The 22,299-nt window shown below is 41.4% G+C and overlaps 2 protein-coding genes across 5 annotated transcripts in view; one reads left to right on the plus strand and one right to left on the minus strand.

Moving 5' to 3' along the window:
* On the minus strand, nt 1-9,968 carry hspb11 (heat shock protein, alpha-crystallin-related, b11). Of its 2 annotated transcripts, XM_055642241.1 has the most exons (5): nt 9,737-9,968; nt 6,571-6,677; nt 1,257-1,325; nt 1,113-1,156; nt 1-220 (listed from the first exon to the last, which is right to left on the minus strand). In XM_055642241.1, exons 1-5 carry the CDS (start codon nt 9,832-9,834, stop codon nt 113-115), a joined length of 426 nt encoding a protein of 141 aa, XP_055498216.1. In that variant the 5' UTR covers nt 9,835-9,968; the 3' UTR covers nt 1-112. The 2 variants fall into 2 exon arrangements, with proteins under 2 accessions (XP_055498216.1, XP_055498217.1); XM_055642242.1 differs by lacking the exons at nt 1-220; nt 1,113-1,156; nt 1,257-1,325 and adding an exon at nt 1,928-4,562 and having other exon boundaries at nt 9,737-9,867.
* The window catches only part of lrrc42 (leucine rich repeat containing 42), a 21,933-nt gene continuing 9,531 nt past the window's right edge, over nt 9,898-22,299 (plus strand). Inside the window, exons 1-4 of one of the 3 annotated variants that reach the window (XM_055642230.1) lie at nt 9,898-10,038; nt 13,072-13,549; nt 17,996-18,127; nt 20,017-20,135. In XM_055642230.1, coding sequence (XP_055498205.1) covers nt 13,083-13,549; nt 17,996-18,127; nt 20,017-20,135 — 718 coding nt within the window. In that variant the 5' untranslated portion in view covers nt 9,898-10,038; nt 13,072-13,082. Of the gene's footprint in view, nt 10,039-11,150; nt 11,342-13,071; nt 13,550-17,995; nt 18,128-20,016; nt 20,136-22,299 lie in introns of those variants that run through there. The other 2 variants (XM_055642232.1, XM_055642231.1) reach the window with 2 other exon arrangements.

Here is a 22,299-nt window from a genome sequence, read left to right on the forward strand (position 1 = left end):
GCAAAGAAAAAATAATTTATTCACAAGAATAATTACAATAATTTTTTACATTTATAAATTCGAAAAATTGAACTGTGAAGGCCAATTTTGTTAACAGTTGTGCTCTGTTGCCTTAAGTGAGTTCCTCTGTACCTTCTATTGTCACCTTGTGCACTGACACAAAATGGTCGAAACCTGATTTAATAACAAATCGTAGATGTGTTGCCCTTGTTCCATCTAGCTGCAGAGAAAATATATAAATAAATCAGTTTTTTAAGACGAAAAGCTACTGCTACAGAAGTAGCTTAGCTCAGAGCACTGACCCAAGTGGAGTAAACTACATATTCGACTCCTAGTCATTTAGTTTATTAAAACTAATATGACCAAAGAAACAAAATTTGGTTTGATGTCTGCGTTAGGTACAAGCAGCCAAGAGTTTTTGTTCATGCAATGAACTCCACTGGAAAATTCTTGTGCAGAATAAAAACAGGCTAGACCTCAGATTTGTCTGCAGCCAAGATTATGGAATAATTACAGAAGCAAGATTCTGAATGCTGATGCGCAGCAAAGCCTACTTTTCCATATAAGGTACTAAAAACAAACTGGCTTTGTAAATGAAATAATGAAATGATACCATTCATATTAATATATAAAAAAACACTTAAAAACATTGTACAGGTCATCACCACTTTCCATGAGGTGGTTACTATTCTATAAAATGCTCTGCATCGCCACTGCTTGCATCAAGTAAGTGAGTTGAAAAATAATTTATGAATGCTTCCCCCACAAATTCTGTAAGACCAAATTTTATGTTTTCACTCATTAGCTTCTCATATTTTCTTGAAATAGATTAATAGATTTCATTCAGCTCACAAATCTACAATATCAGAGCATTCCGATTAATCTCATTCTCCACTTTTCCTACAATCTCTTTTACATGCCTATCAACCCGCCACCCCTAACTCATAGCTTGCCCCAACAGTACTTTATAGATCATGAATGGTTGTGGCTAAAGGGCAATTATAGTCAGTCATTCATAACCTGTATTTTGCTTATTACTTCTCTATTGAATGCCCTACCTCTAATCATTCCATATTGAGCAATACAATATTTGAGATAAAATATGTACTTACTGTAAATTCTTCCAACTGAAGCTGTTCCTCAGAGCGCTCAAGTTCTGTTTAGATAAAAGATATCACCAGAAGATGAAACCTACCACATAACTTTTCTGTAGAAAGTCCAATGAGTTAATTCAAAAGTTTACTGAAAATTCTTACCGCTCTTAGCTAAAGGTTCAAAGTCCACGGGATCTTTTTCTGTACTTTTCTCAATACTAAGTCTGCGGACTAGAATAACAAATCAATTTGAAATTTACTATTTTGTACGATCTGAGATTGTTTTAATCTGTTTTGCAAGTTAATTTGTTACATGCTCACCAATAGTGAGATATGGATCATATCCATCTCAATATCAATTGTTTATTCACCATTCCATAAATTAAAAATACAAGTAAAGTTAATTATTAATTAACTTTAATAATTAAAGTTAAACAATGTTCTCTGGTCTTCTCACCATCCCCCTTTGCTTCGGTAAAATAGGCAGATGGTGAGGCAAGCAGATGGCTGCCTAATCTCGAGCTCCTGATGGCAAGTTTAAAACTAGCCTCCCTTAATTCACTAATTGCCACATAATTCGCTGTAGTCTGTATTGGAATGAGTGGGGAAGTGACAACTAGAAGTCAAAAGAAACGTGACGGATGAGAAAGAAAGAATTCACCAGAGATGTACAAAGCTCAAAGCTCAAACGATGACTCGACAGAAACCATGCGCTCAATGTTCCACAGTATCAGTAAGGAAATACGTGACTTCAGGGCTGAATATAAAGTGGACTTACATAAACTTAAAGAAGGCTCAAAGAAGACATGAAAGCCGATCTCAAAGATCTGAAACAAGAAATTTACCATAAACTTCCTGCTAACTCCAAACAAATCAATGCCCACGAAACTAGACTAAACAAAGCAGAGGCACGAATCGAAGTGGCTGAGACAATTGGCATGGTGATGAAAAATGTGCTGATTAAATCTATGAAAAAACATAAAGTCATGCAAGAAAAACTGACTGATTTGGAAGGACGGTCTAGACGATATAACATTCGCAACTATAGCGTACCCGAAGAGAGAGAAGGCAAATCCATGTCTGAATTTGTGGAGCAATTTTGAAAAAACTGAACTCGCAATAACAACGGACACCAACATACGGATCCAGCACGCGCACAGAGTTTTGGCTCGCATACTGGAACACAATGCACCACCTAGGTCTATAGTGGTAAATTTCCTGCAGTTTAATACCAAAGAAATGGTGTTGGAAAAGGCCTGGGGAAAGAAGATAAAGATTGACGGGCGACGTCTATCATTTGACCACGACTATGCAACGATGGTTGGCCAGAAGCGCAAGGCATATAAGGGAATAAAGAGGGCCCTGAAGGAGAGAGGTGTCCGCTTTCAGACCCCGCTGGACAAGATGCGCATTCACTGGGACTCAGGAACATGCACATATCATAGTGCACAAGACGTTGCGCATGAGCTGAGGAGGAGAGGCTACTCCGTGGAGACAACAGATTAAAGTGCTGAGGAGCCGGCGGACCCAGAGATGGAGCGTCTTCTCCAGGCTATGATTTGGCAGAGAGTTGGAAAGAGGAGCGAAGACGGGAGTGAGACAGCAAGAGAGCGACTACAGAAGTCTGAACAGACCCCATCCAACTAGCTTTTATTGTGTCATCACTTCTTTTGGACTGGAAAATAAGTGCTATCGGATGACGTTGGACGATACTAGGATGCGTGAAATGGAGTGTTTCAAGAGGGGCCCTCTGGGAGGAGGTTTTCCCCTCTACCTGCCAACGGGGACTCAGGGTGGCAAAGAATCACCATTACTTGGAAGTTAACTGTTTCCCCTTTTTTTTTCATTTTCTTTATTTGGCACATGTTGTCCAGGTGTTCAGACCTGCACAGTTCCGAGTTATCTGGAGATTTATGAATGCAATACAGGATTAGGTAAATTAAATGTCACATAATACTATTAAATTGGTGTCACTCAATGTAAATAGGATGAATAATCCAGTTAAAAGGAGCAAGGTCCTGGCTTAACTGAAAAAAAAGGCTCAGGTACTATTTTTACAAGAAGCCCACATGCCTCAACAAGAATATGATAAATTAAACGCTTTTAGAAAGGCATTTTATAGTTCCTACAAAACTAGCCAAAAGAGGGGAGTGGCTATCCTTATCACAAATGCAGTCCAATTTGAATGTCATAAAGAAGGGACAAGGAGGGAAGGTATGTATTATTTAAAGGAAAGCTGGAAAACAAAGTAGTGACACTGATCAATGTATATGCCCCCCCCAGAGAGTACCAAATGTTTTTTCAAACCTCTGTTTGACATTATTGCTTTAGAGACTGAAGGTATTGGAGGGGACTTCAATGTGGTCATGAATCATAATTTGGATACAACAAGCCTAAAAAAAACCTAAGATGCATCTGACCAAGTTTATTAACACATCAGTGCAGGAAATGGGCCTAATTGATGTTTGGAGAGAACTTCACCCTTTAGAAAGGGACTACACACACTATTCAGTACCTCACTCAGTCTACTCCAGGATTGTCTACTTTTTAATGAATACGGGTGAAAGTCACAGGATCACAGTGTAATATTGGGGTTGCAGATATATCTGATCACAGTGCGATCAGCTTGACAGTACACCTGAATAGTAGAAAAATAAATACTGTTTGGAGGCTCAGTGTGGATATTTTGAATGGTAAGGCAAATGTGGAACAAATAAGGGAAGAGATAAAAAGGTACATAGAAGAGAATGATAATGGGGATGTGGATCCTGTAAACTGTGGGATGCTATGAAGACAGTTATATGTGGAAAGCTGATCGCCCTGACATCATCACAAAAAAAGGCCCCGCTAGCTACATATGAACATAAAGTAAAAAAATTTAAAGAATTGGAGAAAAAACATAAAAACACACAGGATCAATTGGTACTAAAACAGATTAAGGAAATAAGGGGGGTGATAGATGAGACCCTCAGGGGAGATATCGAAAAAAGGGCAAGACTTGTAAAGCAGACCTATTATGAAGCAGGTCCAAAAACAACTCGACTCCTGGCCAGACGCCTGTGCAAACAGCAGACCTCTAATACAATTCAGAAAATAAAAGATCCTAAAACCAATCAATTATCACATGAGCCAGATGAGATAGAAAGAATATTTGAAGAGTACTATAAGAAACTCTATTCCAAACCACCATCAACTGACGAAAGGACAATGAGAAGTTTTCTTAACTCACTCGACCTGCCATCCATTGGTGAGATACAAAATAATACCATTACGTCACATTTTACGGTTAAGGAGCTGGAATCAGTAGACTTAAGTCTAGTAAATCACCAGGCAGCGATGGGTTTGCACCAGAATGGTACAAGGCCTTTAAGAAAGAGCTAACACCTCTGCTCCTGTCTTGCTTTAACTGGACCCTTAAAGAGGGCAGGGCTCTCCCATCATGGAAGGAAGCAATTATTACCATTTTACCTAAGGAAGGCAAAGACAAAGAGCAATGTAAAAATTTCAGGCCACTCTCAATTTTAAATGTAGACTACAAACTATTTACCTCAATCATTTGCAAAAGACTAGAGACTTTTGTACCAGATCTGATTAATGAAGACCAAACTGGATTTATTAGGGGGCTTCAAACACAGGACAATATTAGACGAACCCTCCACATTGTGGATAATGCTCATAAAAAGGATACAAATATGGTCCTGGTCAGTTTAGAAGCAGAAAAAGCCTCTGATGGTGTTAGTTGGGTATTTTTACATGAAGTACTAAGGAGAGTTGGTTTCAATGAAGATGCAATTCGGTGTATTAAAACAATATATCAGGAGCCTACAGCTAGGATTAAGGTAAATGGAAACCTATCAAAAAGGATCCAGTTAGAGAGGGGCACAAGACAAGGATGCTGTCTTTCTCCTACTCTCTTCATTTTGTATGTTGAACCCTTAGCACAAGCAATAAAGCAGAGAAAAGACCTGCAGGAGTTCAAAATAGGGGGGAAAGAACATATAATTGGTCATTTCGCTGACGATGTCATTATTTTTCTTGAACGACCAGATATATGTCTCACAAATCTAATTAACCTATTTGAAACATATGGATACTACTGAGGGTATAAACTGAATATAACAAAAACACAAATTCTTTCATTCAATTATTCTCCATCCCAACAAATCAGAGATGCATATAATCTGAAATGGAATTCAAAAACGATGCAGTATCTTGGTGTAACTATAACCAAAACACTTTCCAACATGTTTGAAACTAATTATAACAAAATTGAAGAAAACATCAAAAAGGATGTTGAAAATGTCCACCCTTCCTCTTGACTTCAGTGCCAGAATACCAATGGTAAAAATGAATATCCTACCTAAACTACTATATTTATTCCAATCTCTCCCAATTAATGTTCCCCGGGACAAATTCAGCCTGGGATAAGATGATCTCTTGATTCATTTGGAATAGCAAAAAAACAAGAATAAAACTAACAATCAATCAACTGCCGAAAAGCAAGGGTGGAATGGCTTTACCAAATCTGAGGAAATACTTTTATGTAGCTCAGCTCAGACCTCTGGCTTGTTGGTGTCGACCTGATTATGAGTCTCGATGGAAAGATATGGAAAGGGAGATACAGGGTTACCAGACCCAGATTTTGGTGAGAGACAAATATCTGAGAGGGGCTTTGAGACATGCTATGGATCCAATAGTAGCATTTACGTTAGAAATATGCAATGTTATAGTGGAAAAATACAAATTAAAAAGAGGGGTTCACGCATTGAAGTGGTTTGCATATGACTTTCAAAGTTTAAGCCAGAGGTGTATGTTTCAAAATTCAAAGAATGGGCACAAAAAGGCATAACGGCAATGTATACAGTTTCAGAAAATGTCGAGTTTATGAGCTTCCAAGATTTAAAGTCAAAGTATGGTCTCGAAAACAAAGTCTTTTTTAGATACTTGCAATTAAGAGACTACTTTACAAAAGGGATATGGCCAGAACTAGATGAAATTTCAAATAATGTGATCAAGGTGATTGTGCGAAACATCTTTACTATGGGGAAACTGACAGATTTCTTGAGTCAAGGAGAATTCATTTGGGAAGATCTGGGAAAAATGGACCGTTTATTTGAGCCATGACACCAACTAGATAAATGCCGAGCTAGATATGGGAAGACTGTGTTATATAGAACTAGATGGTATTTTTGTGCAAATATTGAAATATCTCCAGATAACTAATCAAAGTATTTTTTTTATTTTATTTGGTAAATGAGCCACAATTTTTTAATCCAACTTTTTAATTTATTTACTTCCCCCCCCCCCCTATTTATTGTTTTATTTATTTTGATTGTTGTTTTTCTTATTTTGTTTTATTTATGGTGATGGTGTTTTGTATATATATCTGTGAAAAATCAATAAAAACTTAAGTGAAAAAAAATAGGCCTTCCATTGCAAATCCTTAATTATATAAAGTGACAAATAAAGATCTTACCATTATAACAGTGAATTTTCACACAACTTATTTTTATGAGCTCAGGAAAACGTAAAATAAATTCTTGTGGGAACATTCCTGTTGTGATCCAAAATGTTTCTGTATTCCTGTGAGTAAAAATATGAGAAATCATATCTATTCTAAAAATCAGGGTTTTTGTTTGCAGTTTCCTTTGTTAGAACAGTACAGCACAGGAACAAGCCACTTGGCCGACAATGTTTGTGCCAAGTTAAACTGATCTTATATAGCTCCACATGATCCATATCCCTCTATTTAGTTTATTGTCACATGTACATAGAAACAGTGAAAAACTTTTTGATGCATGTTAACCAGTCAGCAGAACAGAGTTGATCGTGAGCAGGTTGAGTTGATGGAGTCATCATTGCAGGAGCAAGGTGACAGGGGGCTATTACTTGAAATTGGAGAATTCAAAGTTTGTGCATTCCCAGCAAGTGTGAGATGTTGCACTTTGGGAGATCAAATGTTAATGGCAATAATGCTAACATCTCCCAAGAGATGTGGCAACACAAGTAGATAGAGTGGTAAAGAAGGCATATGATATGCTTGCTGTCGTAGGTCGGGGCAATGAGTGCGAGAGGCAGGACGTCATGATGCAGCTTTATAGGCCTTTGGTTAGGCCGCAGTTGGAGTCGTGTGTGCAGCTTTGGTTGCCCCCTTACAGGAAGGATGTAGAAGGTTTGGAAAGGGTGCTTAGGAGATGTTTACCAGAATTATGACTGGATTAGTAGGGGTATTAGGTATGGGGAGAGGTTGGACAGACTGGGATTGTTTTCTCTGGAACACTGGAGGCTGAGAGGAAACCTGATCGACAAATATAAAAATTATGAGGCATAGATAGGATAGACAGTCAGAACCTTTTTCCCAGGACAGAAAATCAAATACTGGATGGCATAGCTTGTAGGTGTGAAGGGCAAAGTTTAAAGGAAATGTGCAGGGCAATTTTTTTTTTACACGGAGGATGGTGAGTCAGTACGGGCTGCAGGGGGTGGTGGTCGAGGCAGATATGATAGTGGCATTTAAGAGACTTTTGAATATATATATATATATGAATATGTAGGGAATTAAGTGATATGGATTATGTGCAGGTAGATAAGAGATGATCATGTTTGGCAGGGCCTGTTCTTGTGTTGCATTGTGCTTTGTTCCATTTTCTGATGAACATTGACAAACACCAGGCCAACATCTCCCAAACCATCATCAACCTTTTCAACTCAAGCAGTCTACCCACCACAGCCTTCAACTTTATCTAAAGTTCTCTAAACCCATGCTGCCCATTTCTATCCCTTGCCCAAAATCCACATGCAGGACTGTCCTGGTAGGCTCATTGTCTCTGACATCTACTTCATATCTACTGACAGCCATAACTACCTTAACTTCACCACCTCCCACCCTGCTATCCTTTACTCTCAGAGAATCCACATCCTCCATATCTGCTCTCATGCTTGCACCTCAGGACATCCGGGATTAATTTTTCTTCATGTAACGTGGGTTCCCCACTGCTGTTGTGGATGGAGTTCTCACTTGTGTCTCCTCTGTATCCTGCAGTTCAGCTCTCGTTCTCCCTTCCTCAAGACAGAACATGGATAGAATTTATCTGGTTCTAACCTTTGACCCCACCAGCCTCCACATCCAACACATCATTCTCTGACAGTTCTGTCACCTTCAATGTAATTCACCACCACTCACAAGTTTCTGTCCCCATCCCTTTCCATTTTTGATGGCGACTACTCGCTCCACAACTCCTTGGCTTGGCTCTCCCCTTCCCTTTGTACCCGTGTCCTCCTCAGGCACTTACTTTTGCAACCACCAAAGACGCAACATGCATGGGTTTCTCTGAGAACTTCCTCCCACAGTCCAAAGACATGTCGGTTTGTAAGATAATTGGCTTGGTATAAATGTTAACATTGTCTCTAGTGTAGGATAGTGTTAATGTGCAGAAATCGCTGGTCAGTGCAGTCTCGGCTTGCAGGGCCTGTTCACGTGCTGTATCTCTAAACTAAACTAAAATAAACTCCCGTTCCCACTCTAACGTAGCCAAAAATGCTGGAGAAACTCAGCGGGTGAGGTAGCATATGTGCAGCGAAGGAATAAGTGACCCTTCTTCAGACTGATGTGGGGGTGGGGAGAAGAAGAAAGGAAGAAAGAAAGGAAGAGGCGGAGACAGTAGGCTGTGGGAGAGCTGGGAAGGGGAGGGGAAGGAGGGAGAAAGCAAGGATTACCTGAATTTGGAGAAGCCAATGTTCATACCGCTGGGGTGTAAACTGCCCAAGCGAAATATGAGGCGCTGCTCCTCCAATTTGCGGTGGGGCTCAGTCTGACCATGGAAAAGAAAGGTCGGATTCGGAATGGGAGGGGGTGTTGAAGTGTTAAGCCACTGGGAGATCAGGTTGGATAATGTGAACTGAGCGGAGGTGTTGGGCGAAGCGATCGCCAAGCCTGCGCTTGGTCTCACTGATGTAGAGCAGTTGAGACACCTAGAGCAGCGGATGCAATAGATGAGGTTGGAGGAGGTGCAGGTGAACCTCTGTCGCACCTGGAACGACTGCTTGTGTTCTTCAATGGAGTCAAAGGGGGGGGGGGGGGGGGGGGGACCCGACTAGTGTAGTATTTCCTGCGGTTGCAAGGGAAAGTGCCAGGAGAGGGGGGGGGGGGGGGGGGGGGGGTTGGGAAGGAAGGGACGAATTGACCATGAAGTTACGGAGGGAGCGGGCTCTGCGGAAAGCCGACAGGGGAGGAGATGGGAAGATGTGGCCAGTGGTGGGGTCCCGTTGGAGGTGACGAAAATGTCCGAGGATTATCTGTTGTTGGTGATGAATTGGTGACGTTTTGGGTCCAGACCGTCGACAGATTCTCAGTCTGAAGGGTCTCAACCAAAACGTTGCCCATTCCTTATCTCTAGAGAACAGCTGCCTGTCCCGCTGTTACGCCAGCATTTTGTGTCTATCTATCACCTGGCAGGCTTTGCGCCTCCACCTCTTTTCCAGCTTTCTCTCCCCTTTACTAAAACCAGTCCGAAGAAGGGCCCCAACGCGAACCGTCGCCAGTCCACGGCTTCCACTGTGTTTTTGCTCGCGGTTTGCAGCTTGGCAGCAGCCCCCTGAGTTTCCACTCTCCCTCCCGGGGCCCGATCACGGCCGTTTCTCACCCATCCACAATGTTCTCCGGTGGGTGTTTCTCGTCGCCCGAGGTAGCGAGCACCAGCTCGGTCCCCGCCGCCGCCGCCGAACCAAAGTCCCGCTTCATGGCCTGTCCGCCGTTACCACAACAACGCCTCCCTTCCGGTCCTCCCCAGAACCTTTCCCCAGCAGCGACCAACGTGCGGGGAGCAACTCCGTGGACATCAAAGATCTTTGGTAGTAGACACAACAAGCTATTTGAGCCGACTAATGTGTGAGCCCCCCACTCAGTTTCACAGGGAGATATCCGAGGGCGAGTGGCGTCTGCAAGGTGAGAAATTAAAAAAAAACAAAAACAGAATGGTCTCTTCATACTCAATTCTGGTGTCTCCTTCCAGAGTGTGACTGCGAGCCGTGGCTCTGCTCGCAATGGCCGTCCCCAGCTCCCAGTCACAGGCGAGGTCCACTCGCATGGACCCTTTCCTTTTCCCTTTCCCCGTCCCACTCCTCTCGCTTTCCTATTCCTCTCCCCTTCCCACTTCTCTCCCCTTCCCACTCCCTTTCCTTCCAATTCCTCTTTCCTTTCCCCTTCCCACCTCTTTCCCTTCCCATTCCTCTTCCCTTCCCACTCCCTTTCCCCTTCCCACCCCCTTTCCCCTTTCCTCTTCCTTTCCTTTCCCCTTCCCACTCCCTTTCTCCTTCCCACTCCCTTTCTCCTTCCCACTCCCTTTCCCCTTCCTTTTCCCTTTCCCTTTCCTTTCCCCTTCCCATTCCTCTCCCCTGTCCTCTTCCCACTCCCTTTCCTTCCCATACCTCTTCCCTTTCCCCTTCCCACTCCCTTTCCCCTTCCAATTCCTCCTCCCTTTCCATTCCTCTTCCCATTCCTCACAAACCAATGACATGAAGGTTGAATTTTCTAGTTTCAATTAATGCCTTTTATTTTTGGTTATTTTTATCTCTCCTCATCCACCACTGGTCCTCCCATTTTGATTTGCTTTCCCAGGCCCCCCTCCCCCCAATCACCTATTTTCGGCTCCCTCCTGCTTCCATCCGCCTCGTACCCACACAGTTTTCCCACCAGTTTCCCCTCTTTCGTTTGGTTCCAGCTGACATTCATCTCGCCCTTAAATGATTCCCATTCTCATCCGAGGACACAAAGTGCTGGAGGAACTCAGCATTTCTGGAGAACATGGATAGGGGACGACTCGGGTTGAGATTCTTCCTCAGCCTCATTTTTATGAACACCCTCCTCCTCCTCCTCCATAACAACATCCACCTCCCCTCTCCACTCTCAGTCCTGATTAACGTTCTTGACCTGAAACACAAACACTTATTTTCCCTTCCATAACAGAGGACTTTCTGATTCTCAGGTTGTTTCCCTGGGACACATTTAGAGACGGACATCAAGTGCTGCTTGATTTCATTAACATTTATCCTTTGCTTTCCTGCAACTTGTTGATCTTCCAGCACAATGTGATGTCCGTCAGGGACTGTTGGTGACACACATTCAACACTGCAGGAGTATGTGCTGACGGATACACTGAAACGTGTGCAGCCAACTGCAAAGCCTTTGCAAATCTAACGTTCTTCCTCTGGCAAGGGAAGGGATATCACCCGAGGGTACCACATGAATGGCAAGGGTGTTTTCTTTAAAGATAGGTTTGAACACTACCGAATATGACACTGCTGAATGAATGTATAGATACTGAGAATGTATGAAGTTTTTTTGCAGTTTTTGATTTATATATATAATTATATATATATAATTTTATTCTCAATAACGTTTATTTTTTAAATTGAGAAAGTTATTTTCCGTTCATAAATATTGTTGATCCGCGGAGTTTCTCTGTAATTTTTTGCTTCAGATTACAGCATCTGGTTTCTTGTGCAGCCATGAAACATAGTTGGATGCTTTGCAGTCAGCTAGTCAATGAGTCAATTAGTAGTGGCGTGGGAGATGCCATGGCAGCAAATAATTCACAGAGGTTTCAAATTCACTCATCAGATGATGATTGACCTGGCTTGACCAATTTATCCAGGATATTGTGAGCAGTTGGACCTTGCCCCCTAGGAGTCAGTGACAATGCTTAATCTCTTGAGATGTTGCTTGACCTATCATAATTTCAAAGTTTGATTTTCCTCTGCATCACAAACAGTTTAGTTTTGAGATACGGCATGGACACAGGCCCTTTGGCCCAACGATCCCCATACAGCAGCACTAGCCTACATATTCAACACTATCCTACACAAATTAATCTACAAACCTGTACATCTTTGGAGTTTGGGAGGAAACTGGAGCACCCGGGAAAAACCCACGCGGTCACGGTTAAAACGTACAAACTCTATGGACAGCACCCTAGTCAGGATGGAACTCGAGTCTCTGCCGTCGTAAGTCAAGTCAACTTTATTTGTCACATACACATACAAGATGTGCAGTGAAATGAAAGTGGCAATGCCTGCGGATTGTTCAAAAACTACAGAACAGAATAGAACAGAATCAGTATTTACATGTTAGAAAATAATTTTTTACAAAAGACACAACACAGTAGTAAATTAGTTCAGTAAATTAGTAAGGCAGCAACTCCACTGCTGTGCCACCGTGCCATCCCTGAATTGACTTCTCAGTTCTTGATTTGATTTGGCCATGAGACATAGCCTATGGGAGAAGTTCTTGTGCAGTACTCCACAAATCTTACGCCATAGTGTTTAGTATAGGCTGCATAGAATGTTGGTTCATTTTCTCACGGTTGCAGGTGACCACTGGAAAATCCAAGTCGGTGCAACTATTTCAGAAAGGATTCACAGTAAATCTGTGCATGAAGATGGGGAATTGCCAAATACTTGTAGGACTGATCGCATGGAACAACCAGATGGGATCAAATTCACCAGAGAATATTATTCTTAAAAGCTTGCCTTGAAATTTGGTTACCAATTTTTTTGAGTTTTGTGCTTGAATGCCAAATTTAACAAAATTAACAAGCTTGGAAATACCCAATAAAGTGCTGCTAGTGCATTTGTACAGCATGTAGTGCAATTGTCTTACAGCTCCAGCAACCTAGGTTTAAATTTTACCCCTATTGGTGTGGAGCTTGCACATTCTATTTGTGATTACATAGATTTTGTTAAATGTCCGATGACATGCTGATTGGTAAGTTAATTGGCTATTTTAAAATTTCTGCTGGGAGAGTGAGAGAGGAGTTATCGGGTATGTTGTGGCAGAACAGATTGCAGGGGAATAAGTGGCAGAATGGAACTGAAGGGATTACTTTGAGAGCCAGCATAAACTCAATGAGCTGAATAGCCGTTTGTTTATTAAGTAAATATATAACATGTTCTAATAGATTTTTGTCTCTTGCTTTTTCAGATTAAATTCCAATGTCTTTACTCACCAATGCAAGTACTGCACTTGAAGCTGGACCCATCTATGTACGTGAACAGGGTCAACTGCATCTTTTAAATGGTGCTTCAAGCTTGAAAGTGACCACTGGAAAACCCAAGTCGATGCGACTGTTTCAGAAAGGATTCACAGTAAATCTGTGCATTGAAGATGGGGACAAGCCAAGTACTTGCAGGACTGATCACATTGTCTTCACTTACACAAAAGAAGGAAATCTTCGCTACTCTCCAAAGTCACTTTTTGACGTGGTGCTTGCTTTTATAGCTGACAATATTCAGCATGTTGATTCGCTCATTGGCTTCCCAGAGCAGATTGCAGAGAAACTTTTCACTGCGGTAGAAGCAAGAAAGAAATTTATTGACCCCAGCACCAGCACCATGGCTCTAATTACATTCGGCAAGGCCTACGGAAGTCTTGTACTTCAGTCCTTGTGTTTACGGGAAAGGTACAATCTCTTCTATCTGATCTGATGTAGAACGACATTCTACATTTCCTTATCGTCTGCTTTGATCTGTCATTTTCACACCTTGCCCTTCTATATCTCTAGACTCCCTCTCCCCTGACAGAGTGAAGAATGGTCTTGACCTGAAACGTCACCCATTCCTTCTCTCCAGAGAGGCTGCCTACCCTGCTGACTTTCTCCAGCATTTTGTGTCTATCTTCGGTGTAAACTAGCATCTGCAGTTCCTTCTCACACCTTGCATGTGATTCTGTCCAGCCCATGGAAACAGTCTGACCATTAATTATTGACCTGTATATGTATTCAATCCACAGATGTTGGGTAACCTACTTTGATCCAACATGTTCTGTCTGCTAGTTTTGCTGAAATTAGTCATGGGATGGGGAGAAATGAGCTGGAAGCATTCCAGTGATGATGCTGAGCGCTGCCCTGGAATTTATCTAATTTGAGAATATTTGACTGTAATTTGACAACCCTGGTCAAATAATCTGATGATACCCAATGTCTGATGCGTAAAGAATAACAATCTCACCATCCCTTCATTTGAAAATTCACCTTCAAATATTCAAGTTGATTAGAGTAAAGATGTTTCCTTGTAGTTTAAATGCTCCTTTATGTACTCCTTTATATTCTCTTGTTGTCCAGTGGTTATTATACAAACAAGTTGGTCTGGAAGTTTATTGTTTACCAATAACAACTTCCACGCATACCCTTTCTCTTGTCCACTCCATTTGCTTTCTCTCAGAAAGAGCTCTCCTAACACCTAAAAGGGCAGGTGGTTAATCTACCTCTTATGCCGTTGTCCACTTAGGAAACCTGAACGGAAACCTCTGGAGACTTTGCGCCCCACCCAAGGTTTCCGTGCGGTTCCCGAAGGTTTTTGTCAGTCTCCCTACTTGCTTCCACTACCTGCAACCTCCAGCAACCACCTGCAACCGCCGGGAACTGCACGGAAACCTTGGGTGGGGCGCAAGGTCTCCGTTCAGGTTTCCTAAGTGGGATAGGGGCATAAGTTTGTCAGTTACCGAGTTGTTGGGGCGCACATGCAAATTTCATGGTGGCTCGAAATTGACACAAAATGCTGGAGTAACTCAGCGGGACAGGCAGCATCTCTGGAAAGACGGAATGAGCGATGTTTCGGGTCGAGACTCTTCTTCAGACATGTCATGGTGGCTCCTTTTGAAGCAAAATGTAAGCTTGACGTCTCCCTGTCATGATTTGGGTAAGACTAAGGATGCATTCAGGCCTGTCTCTTTCTGCCTCTTTGGTGTCATTCTAGTTTGGTTCCCATCACTGAAGATTGGAATACAAGTTGTACCAATGTTCTCTGCAAGTGCTTAGAATCTGAAAGATTGTATGACCTGGTTGTAGGTACTGTTATACTGCACCTGAAGCCAATGTCCAAATCCTTAATACTGATGAATTTCCTTATTTCATTTCAAATATATACTTTATTCATAATGTATATAATTAATACAAATTGGTACATAATATTTGCTCTCTATTAGAGGTGTGTGTGAAGTGGTTTTGAGCAGCCTTCCCTCCACACCTCAATTCCATCCATGTAAAGTCATATTGAGTTTATTGTCATATGCATACATGAGGTACAGGTACAATGAAATTCTTGCTTGCAGCAGTATTACAAGCACATAGTTTCAAACAAAACACAAAAATATAAATTAAACGTTAACTACACATAAATTCTACAAGATAACCGAGAAATATGCAAAAGCAAGACACAAGTGCAAAGTGCGATTAAAAAATGAGTCCTTGGTAGTGCAAGAGGTGTTCCATTGCCCAGGAAAGATCAGGGTGATGCAGGTTAGGTCAAGAACCATGTGCGCCCATTCTCTTTGTTTTACTTCTCCATTTTGCCTCACTTCCATTGCACTGTGAGGAGCTCCACTGCTTGTAATTGAAAGAAAATCTGCAGTAACAATTTCTTAAAGTAACAATGTCCCAATTATGTGAATCTTCTTGTGATTCCTGATTTGCCATAAAGCACAATGAAAATGGGTGAAATCCAATCCCTAGATTAATAATAATAATAATAATAATAATAATAATAAACTTTATTTCAGAGTCAAGGTCCACCAGACAAGGGACAACATTACAAAAATATATTGCATATAAAAACATCATAAAATACATATAAAATCTTAGTATGTCACTTATAAAAGCATCGTAAATTATATATTTAAAAAAACCCATAATACATGATTTAAATACAGAATAAAAAAGAAAAATCAGTGTCCTACAACGAGACAGTGAAACCAGTGTCTCTTCAACTGGGATTCGTAGCGTGTAGTGCTAAACCTGATGTTTGACAAGGCCACGGTATAATTACATTTTTGGAGTCATTTATCCTGCAAATGAATGTATACATATGATTTCTTAGGATAGCTTCTAGAGTGCTGACTCCTGCAGCCACAAACATGTTACTAGCACTACATAATCTAGGTTTTCTTAGCAGTGTTCTCATGGCATCATTATAGGCCACCTTTAGTCTCTGCAACCTTGTCTTTCCATAGTTCGACCACAGGTGCGCAGTATAGAGTGGCGTGCAATATGCTCTAAACAGCGACATCTTCACCACATCTGTACACGCACCAAACTTACGCAAGAGAATATTCGCCTGTACATACAGCATACATCGTTGCCTATAAATATCCTCATCATTTGTTCTGTGATAAAATGCCCATGATATTTTACCTTATTACAGACACTAAGATTATTGTCAGATTTTAAAATCAGGAAATTTTAAACTTTATCCTCTGGTTCTACAGATCATAACAGCACTCTTACAAGCATTATATATAATATCATGTTCCTCGCCATACACAGAACATATAGTAAGGAGCTGCTAGAGACCAGCGCTAGATGGACTAAAGACCACAAGATCATCTGCATACATAATATGTTCACTAAAATATTATCAATCATGCACCCAGTATTACAGGCTAATTGTTTGGACAGATCATCAATACAAAGATTAAAAAGGACTGGGGCCAAAATCCCCCCTTGTCTAGCACCATTGCTAACCCAAATGGGGCTGAGACTATTGCCACATTTTATTTGCATAGTCTGGTGGGCATACCAGTAAGCCAGAATTCTCACAGTGTATATAGGCACCCCTCTTTGACTCATTTTAATAAACAACTTTCTGTGATTAACACGATCAAAGGCTTTGGAACCATCAATAAAGCACATAAGAATTGAAGATTTTTTGCCTCTATATTTGTTTACAAAATCATTGAAGGCATATATTGACGTCAGTGCCATGTTTAGCTTGAAAACCAAACTGGTTTTCTGTGGAGTTAACAAACTCATTTACTCTATCCAGCAGAACTGTTTCTAATACTTTAGATAATATGCTGGCTAAAGCTATGGGCCTGTAATTATTTAGGCTGCCTAGTTTACCAGCTTTGTCCTTAATGGCCACACTAGTAGAACAGAAAACATTTATGCTGGTAACAAGCCATGAGTCATAAAGCCAGTAAAATAAATAGCAAGAAGAGGAGCTATCCTCATACTCGCATACTTAAGATGTTCTGCAGAAATATGATCCAAGCCACTTGCTTTATTGTTGGACAGCTTGTTCATGGCATGATACACCTCATGTGACATGATCACCATTGAGTCATTACTCTCAATATTGTCCACCCTATACAAATCACCTTGGACACAGTTGAATAAAGTGTTATAATGTTGTCGCCATAACTCCGCGATAGCTGTTCCGGAGATTCCATCTACAGTGCAAGAGATGTTTTGCAACTGTTATGAGCTCTCACTTCTTTCCAAAAATCAGTAGCATTGTTACTTAGCAGCTTCTTAGCCATGGAATCAGCCCTCATAGCTTGCTCATCTTTACAGATGAAGCGAACAACATACTTATATATTGCATTAGTGCTCAAACACAGGCCCCTGTCTGGGTGTACCTGCCATAGCCCATGATTTAGTAGCTTCTCAGGCTTCAGCACGATACTTGGCTACATACTTATTCCAGCCAGGCCTGATGTTATGTGTTTTATTTTTAGGGTGTCCCAAAGAGTTTGTGTTCCATTCCTCAATACTGCCAGTCTCAGACAGAGCTAATTAAACTTAGAAAAAAAAAGAATAATACCATTACAATAAGTTGCTTGGGTTTAATTTACAAACCGCAACTGGGAATGTTTTGATAAATGTTTATGCATTTCCTGATGAACTTTAGTGAAAATGAATCCAAAGAATTAAACACGTAGCCAATCTTTGCCTTAATTCAAAGTAAGTAAATTGTGAAATGTTACCATGAAATCTGTATTGCAGCTGACCATCAAACGTTTAATAATTGCATGGTGCTGGAAAGCTATAATTTGAACCACGGAAGGTGCACAGATCTCTTGCGTTTCTAGAATGTGCAACATTTTACAAGTTGCCTTATTTTCCTTGCAGAGTTACGTTGGCATCAGAAAGGTTGAAGGAAATCCAATCTTTTTGTGGTTTGAAGTGTCTGGATCTGTCGAGCTGCAAACTGGGTGATGACCATGAGCTGTTGAGGCACTTGACATCTGAATCCCTCATGAGGTAGAGTATGTGTTAATTGCATTTATTGTAAGTAATTATCAGCAATTCCATGCAAAATATTTTCGTTCATAGAGAGCTATAGCATGGAAATGGATCGTTGGGTCCATGGAGTCAATAACGATCACCACCAATCCTGCTTTAATCCCATTTTTTTTACTCTGTAGTTTTCAGTGTTTGTTTTCCTATGTCATGAACCTTGTCATTGGTAGGGAGGTTCTACTGCAGTTGTACAGGGTCTTGGTGAGACCACACCTGGAGTATTGCATACAGTTTTGGTCTCCAAATCTGAGGAAGGACATTATTGCCATAGAGGGAGTGCAGAGAAGGTTCACCAGACTGATTCCTGGGATGTCAGGACTTTCTTATGAAGAAAGACTGGATAGACTCAGATTGTACTCGCTAGAATTTAGGAGATTGAGGGGGGATCTAATAGAAACTTACAAAATTCTTAAGGGATTGGACAGGCTAGATGCAGGAAGATTGTTCCCGATGTTGGGGAAGTCCAGGACAAGGGGTCACAGCTTAAGGATAGAGGGGAAATCCTTTAGAACCGAGATGAGGAAAACATTTTTCATGCAGAGAGTGGTGAATCTCTGGAACTCTCTGCCACAGAAGGTAGTTGAGGCCAGTTTGTTGGCTATATTTAAGAGGGAGTTAGATGTGGCCCTTGTGGCTAAAGGGATCAGGGCGTATGGAGAGAAGGCAGGTACGGGATACTGAGTTGGATGATCAGCCATGATCATATTGAATGGCGGTGCAGGCTCGAAGGGCCGAATAGCCTACTCCTGCACCTATTTTCTATGTTTCTAGGTCATAGTAGTCCCTAAGATAAGATAACTTGGCAGCAAATTCTACTACTCAGTCACAAGGTCTCTGGTGCAATAGTTGCTTGCCATATTTATATACAACACAAGACCATTTGGTGCATCGAGTGTATGCTGGCTCTTCGAACATTCTCATCAGTCACATTCTCCCACTTGATTCCTTTAATCTCTCCCACAGCCATCGTTGGCCATTGATAAAGGGTAATGTTGCAGCATTATTAATCACATGAATAAACCTTCAGTCAGCAGTTAACTGTCAATAGAAGTTGCATTAGCTGTCTATGATGTATCCTGAGTAGATTCAATACTTTGGAAGCATACTTAAATGGTACCTGAATCCTCAGGGCTCCTAGCATGGAAGCAGTGCTTCAAAGAGTGATCTTATTGATGGACAAATATTGAGCATAATTGAGGGAATGTGCTTTACTAGAAATTACTCCCCAGTTCTCTGAATGATTTATTTTTACAGAAGTTCAGCAACTGAGGCATAAAACAAGCCTCAAGCAGTATTGAAATTGACGTGTATTTCATGCCAACAGGAGATTCTTGCTTTGATGTGTTTTATTTAACTAACAATTTATGCTTCCAAGGCCTTTAAGTTTACTTAAAATATAACTTTCTGCAATGATTTTTAAACCTAGGTACAACCTGTCGCATCCACTATCTAGAATGTACGTCATGAAGTGCTTATTTTTCATGTTTAAATTCAATTCCCATCGGTCTTGCTGATGCAGTCAGACTTGAAATTCGTGGCTCGTTTCTGGTCCATAAAATCAAAGTAGTTACATTTCTATATTTGTCATTTGCCGGAGATGATACAAAATGCAAATTCAGAGCTTACAACCCTTGCTTCGCCCAACTTGAAAATCCATTTTTCCTTTGTAAATGCCAATTATCAATTATTTTTGTGTAGGAAAGAACTGCAGATGCTGGTTTAAATCGAAGGTAGACGTTTTGTGCCTGCTATCAATTCTTTTTGGTGGGATGTTCACAAGTTATTAAATGGTATCTTGTTTACTTTCCTTTTCTTCTCCATGCTAACTTTCAATCTACTTCTTCTCCCAGTCTCACCACCTTGTACCTCGGGGATAATGGCCTGTCTGACTGTGGGCTACAGAAAATGACAGCACCTGTACGAGTGTTGAGGAGGGGTTTAGGAAATTTGGAAGTACTGGATCTGTCTGGTAAGTTTATGGCCAGTCCTCATAATTGACATCTCGTATTATAAACTAACATATAAGCCAGGGATTACTTACTTAAAGCACTGGAGAAATATCATCACCACTGTCTTTGCAAAATCCTCAAAATCTGCCAGGAGTCTGTATTTCATCGTATTTCAAGCCCTGGCAGATTTTGAGGATTTTGCAGAGACAGTGGTGATGATATTTCTCCAGTGCTTTAAGTGAGTAATCCCTGGCTCGGAAGATTACAAGGGGCTACAAGTATTGCCGTTTTGCACTGTACCACAACTGTGCTAGGTATGAATTCTTAATTTTAAAACAATTTTATCCCAGACTGCCAAAGCTTTTGCAGGTGCACCAATAAAAATTATGAATTTCATTTTCAATAGCTCCTGAGATATGGGAAGTGGTTCATGTTTTTCAGGGATTTATACTTTTAGGCAGTATTGTGCGACAGTGTGAGTTGTTAAGGACCATTCTCTCATATGTTTCAGTTAAAGAACAGATGACGATGTGCAGCTTGGCCTCAACATATGCAGATTTAAGCTGAAGTGACCTTGGTTCTGGAATGGTGGTTACAAAGGTTGAAGAGTTTCCTCTAGCTCCATTCTGATAGCAATCTTGTTGAAAGTGTGCTGCAGTATTTCAGTGAGAAAGACAGGTATTAGGGTGATTACACGGTTCACTAGTCTGCATTAAAATTGGGTCTGTTATTTAGTTTAGTTTGCTTTAGAGATACTGACCATTGATCATCTCTACCATAGTTTTATGTTATTCCACTTTTGCATCCTACACACTAGCATCAATTTACAGAATCCAATTAACCTCCAAACTTGCATGTCTTTGGAATGTCTCTCTTGGGTGCAATACCACCGAACAAAGACTGACTTCAAGACAGGTTGATACAGTTGCTTTTATCTATATAAGGGAATCAACATATTGTGAATCAATAATCTGGTCGAAGTGATAAGATTTTTTGGATGGTGCGGTAGAAAATTGTACCGCACACAATGATAATGAAATTCTCTGGTCATCTCTGGCCTGGGATTACTTTCAACATCATAATCCCAACAAAACTAATTTCCAAACTCCTGGACCAAAAGTCAAAGTCAATTTTATTTGTAACATGCACCCGAAGGTGCAGTGAAATGAATTTGCCAGCAGCGATGCACTTAAAAAGAACACACAATACACAATAAGATTTAACACAAACATCCACCACATCATTCTTCACTGTGGTGGAAGACAACAAAGTTCAGCCAGTCCTCCTCCTTTGTTCACCCGCGGTCGGGGCCATAAACCCTTGGTAGTCGCCGCTACGGATGGCTGGATGTACAGGCCCTCTCGTCGGGATGATCAAAACTCCAACGTCGGGACGGCCAAACACACTCCGCGGCTAGGAGGTCCCGAATCGGCACTTTCCTACCGGCGACAGCGGCTTCAGGATGTTATAGGCCGCAGGCCGGCGGTTGGAGTTCTTCTCTGGCGATTCCTGGCAAGGGTTCGCCCTGCTTCGCGATGGAAAAGTCCGCGCTGCGCCTGCTGCTGATTCTCCGGGCCCAACTCCGGGAAAGGCCGCTCCAATCCATGCTGTTAGGCCGCGAAGGAAGCGACATGGAAAAAGTCACCTCTCCGTCGAGGAATTGACCGAAAGCGTTTCCCCCCCTTATTCCCATCACCCCCCACACAAGACACACCAAGAAACACTTAAACTGACATTAGACACACCAAAAAAACCCCAAAAAAGTTGAAATAACGAACACGCTGCTGGCAGTGCAGCAGACTCGCAGTGCCCCCACTGACCAAGTCTCAGAACCACCTTTGAATCTGGATCCTTGAGTTCCTGACCCGTAGAACACAATCAGCGAGGATAGGTGACAAAATATCCTGCATAATTCTCAACTGGATGCCCCATCAAGCTGTGTTCTCAGCTCCTTGCTGTGCTCCCTAGACACTCACGACACTGTGGCCAGATTCTGCTTCAACTCCATCTACTGGTTTGGAGATGACCCCCCGTAGTATGCTGGATCTTAAACAATGATGAAAGGGAGTAAAGGATGATGATGGAGGGAGCCGAAGAAAAGCATGATCTCGTGCCTTAACAATTACCATCCAGTGGCCTTGACATCCACTATCATTAAGTGTTTTGAGAGGCCGGTTATGGAAC

This window comes from Leucoraja erinacea, chromosome 10 (genome assembly GCF_028641065.1).
Source record: "Leucoraja erinacea ecotype New England chromosome 10, Leri_hhj_1, whole genome shotgun sequence".
In the NCBI taxonomy this organism is placed as follows: domain Eukaryota; kingdom Metazoa; phylum Chordata; class Chondrichthyes; order Rajiformes; family Rajidae; genus Leucoraja; species Leucoraja erinaceus.

What these genes read in the sequence shown, in the direction of transcription:
- hspb11 (XM_055642241.1), bottom strand. Translation starts at nt 9,834, where the DNA reads ATGAAGCGGGACTTTGGTTCGGCGGCGGCGGCGGGGACCGAGCTGGTG. An exon ending in CCGGAGAACATTGTGGATGG is followed by an intron (nt 6,678 to 9,736) that starts GTGAGAAACGGC and finishes TTTTACTCACAG; the next exon opens with GAATACAGAAACATTTTGGA. An exon ending in TGAACCTTTAGCTAAGAGCG is followed by an intron (nt 1,157 to 1,256) that starts GTAAGAATTTTC and finishes TTATCTAAACAG; the next exon opens with AACTTGAGCGCTCTGAGGAA.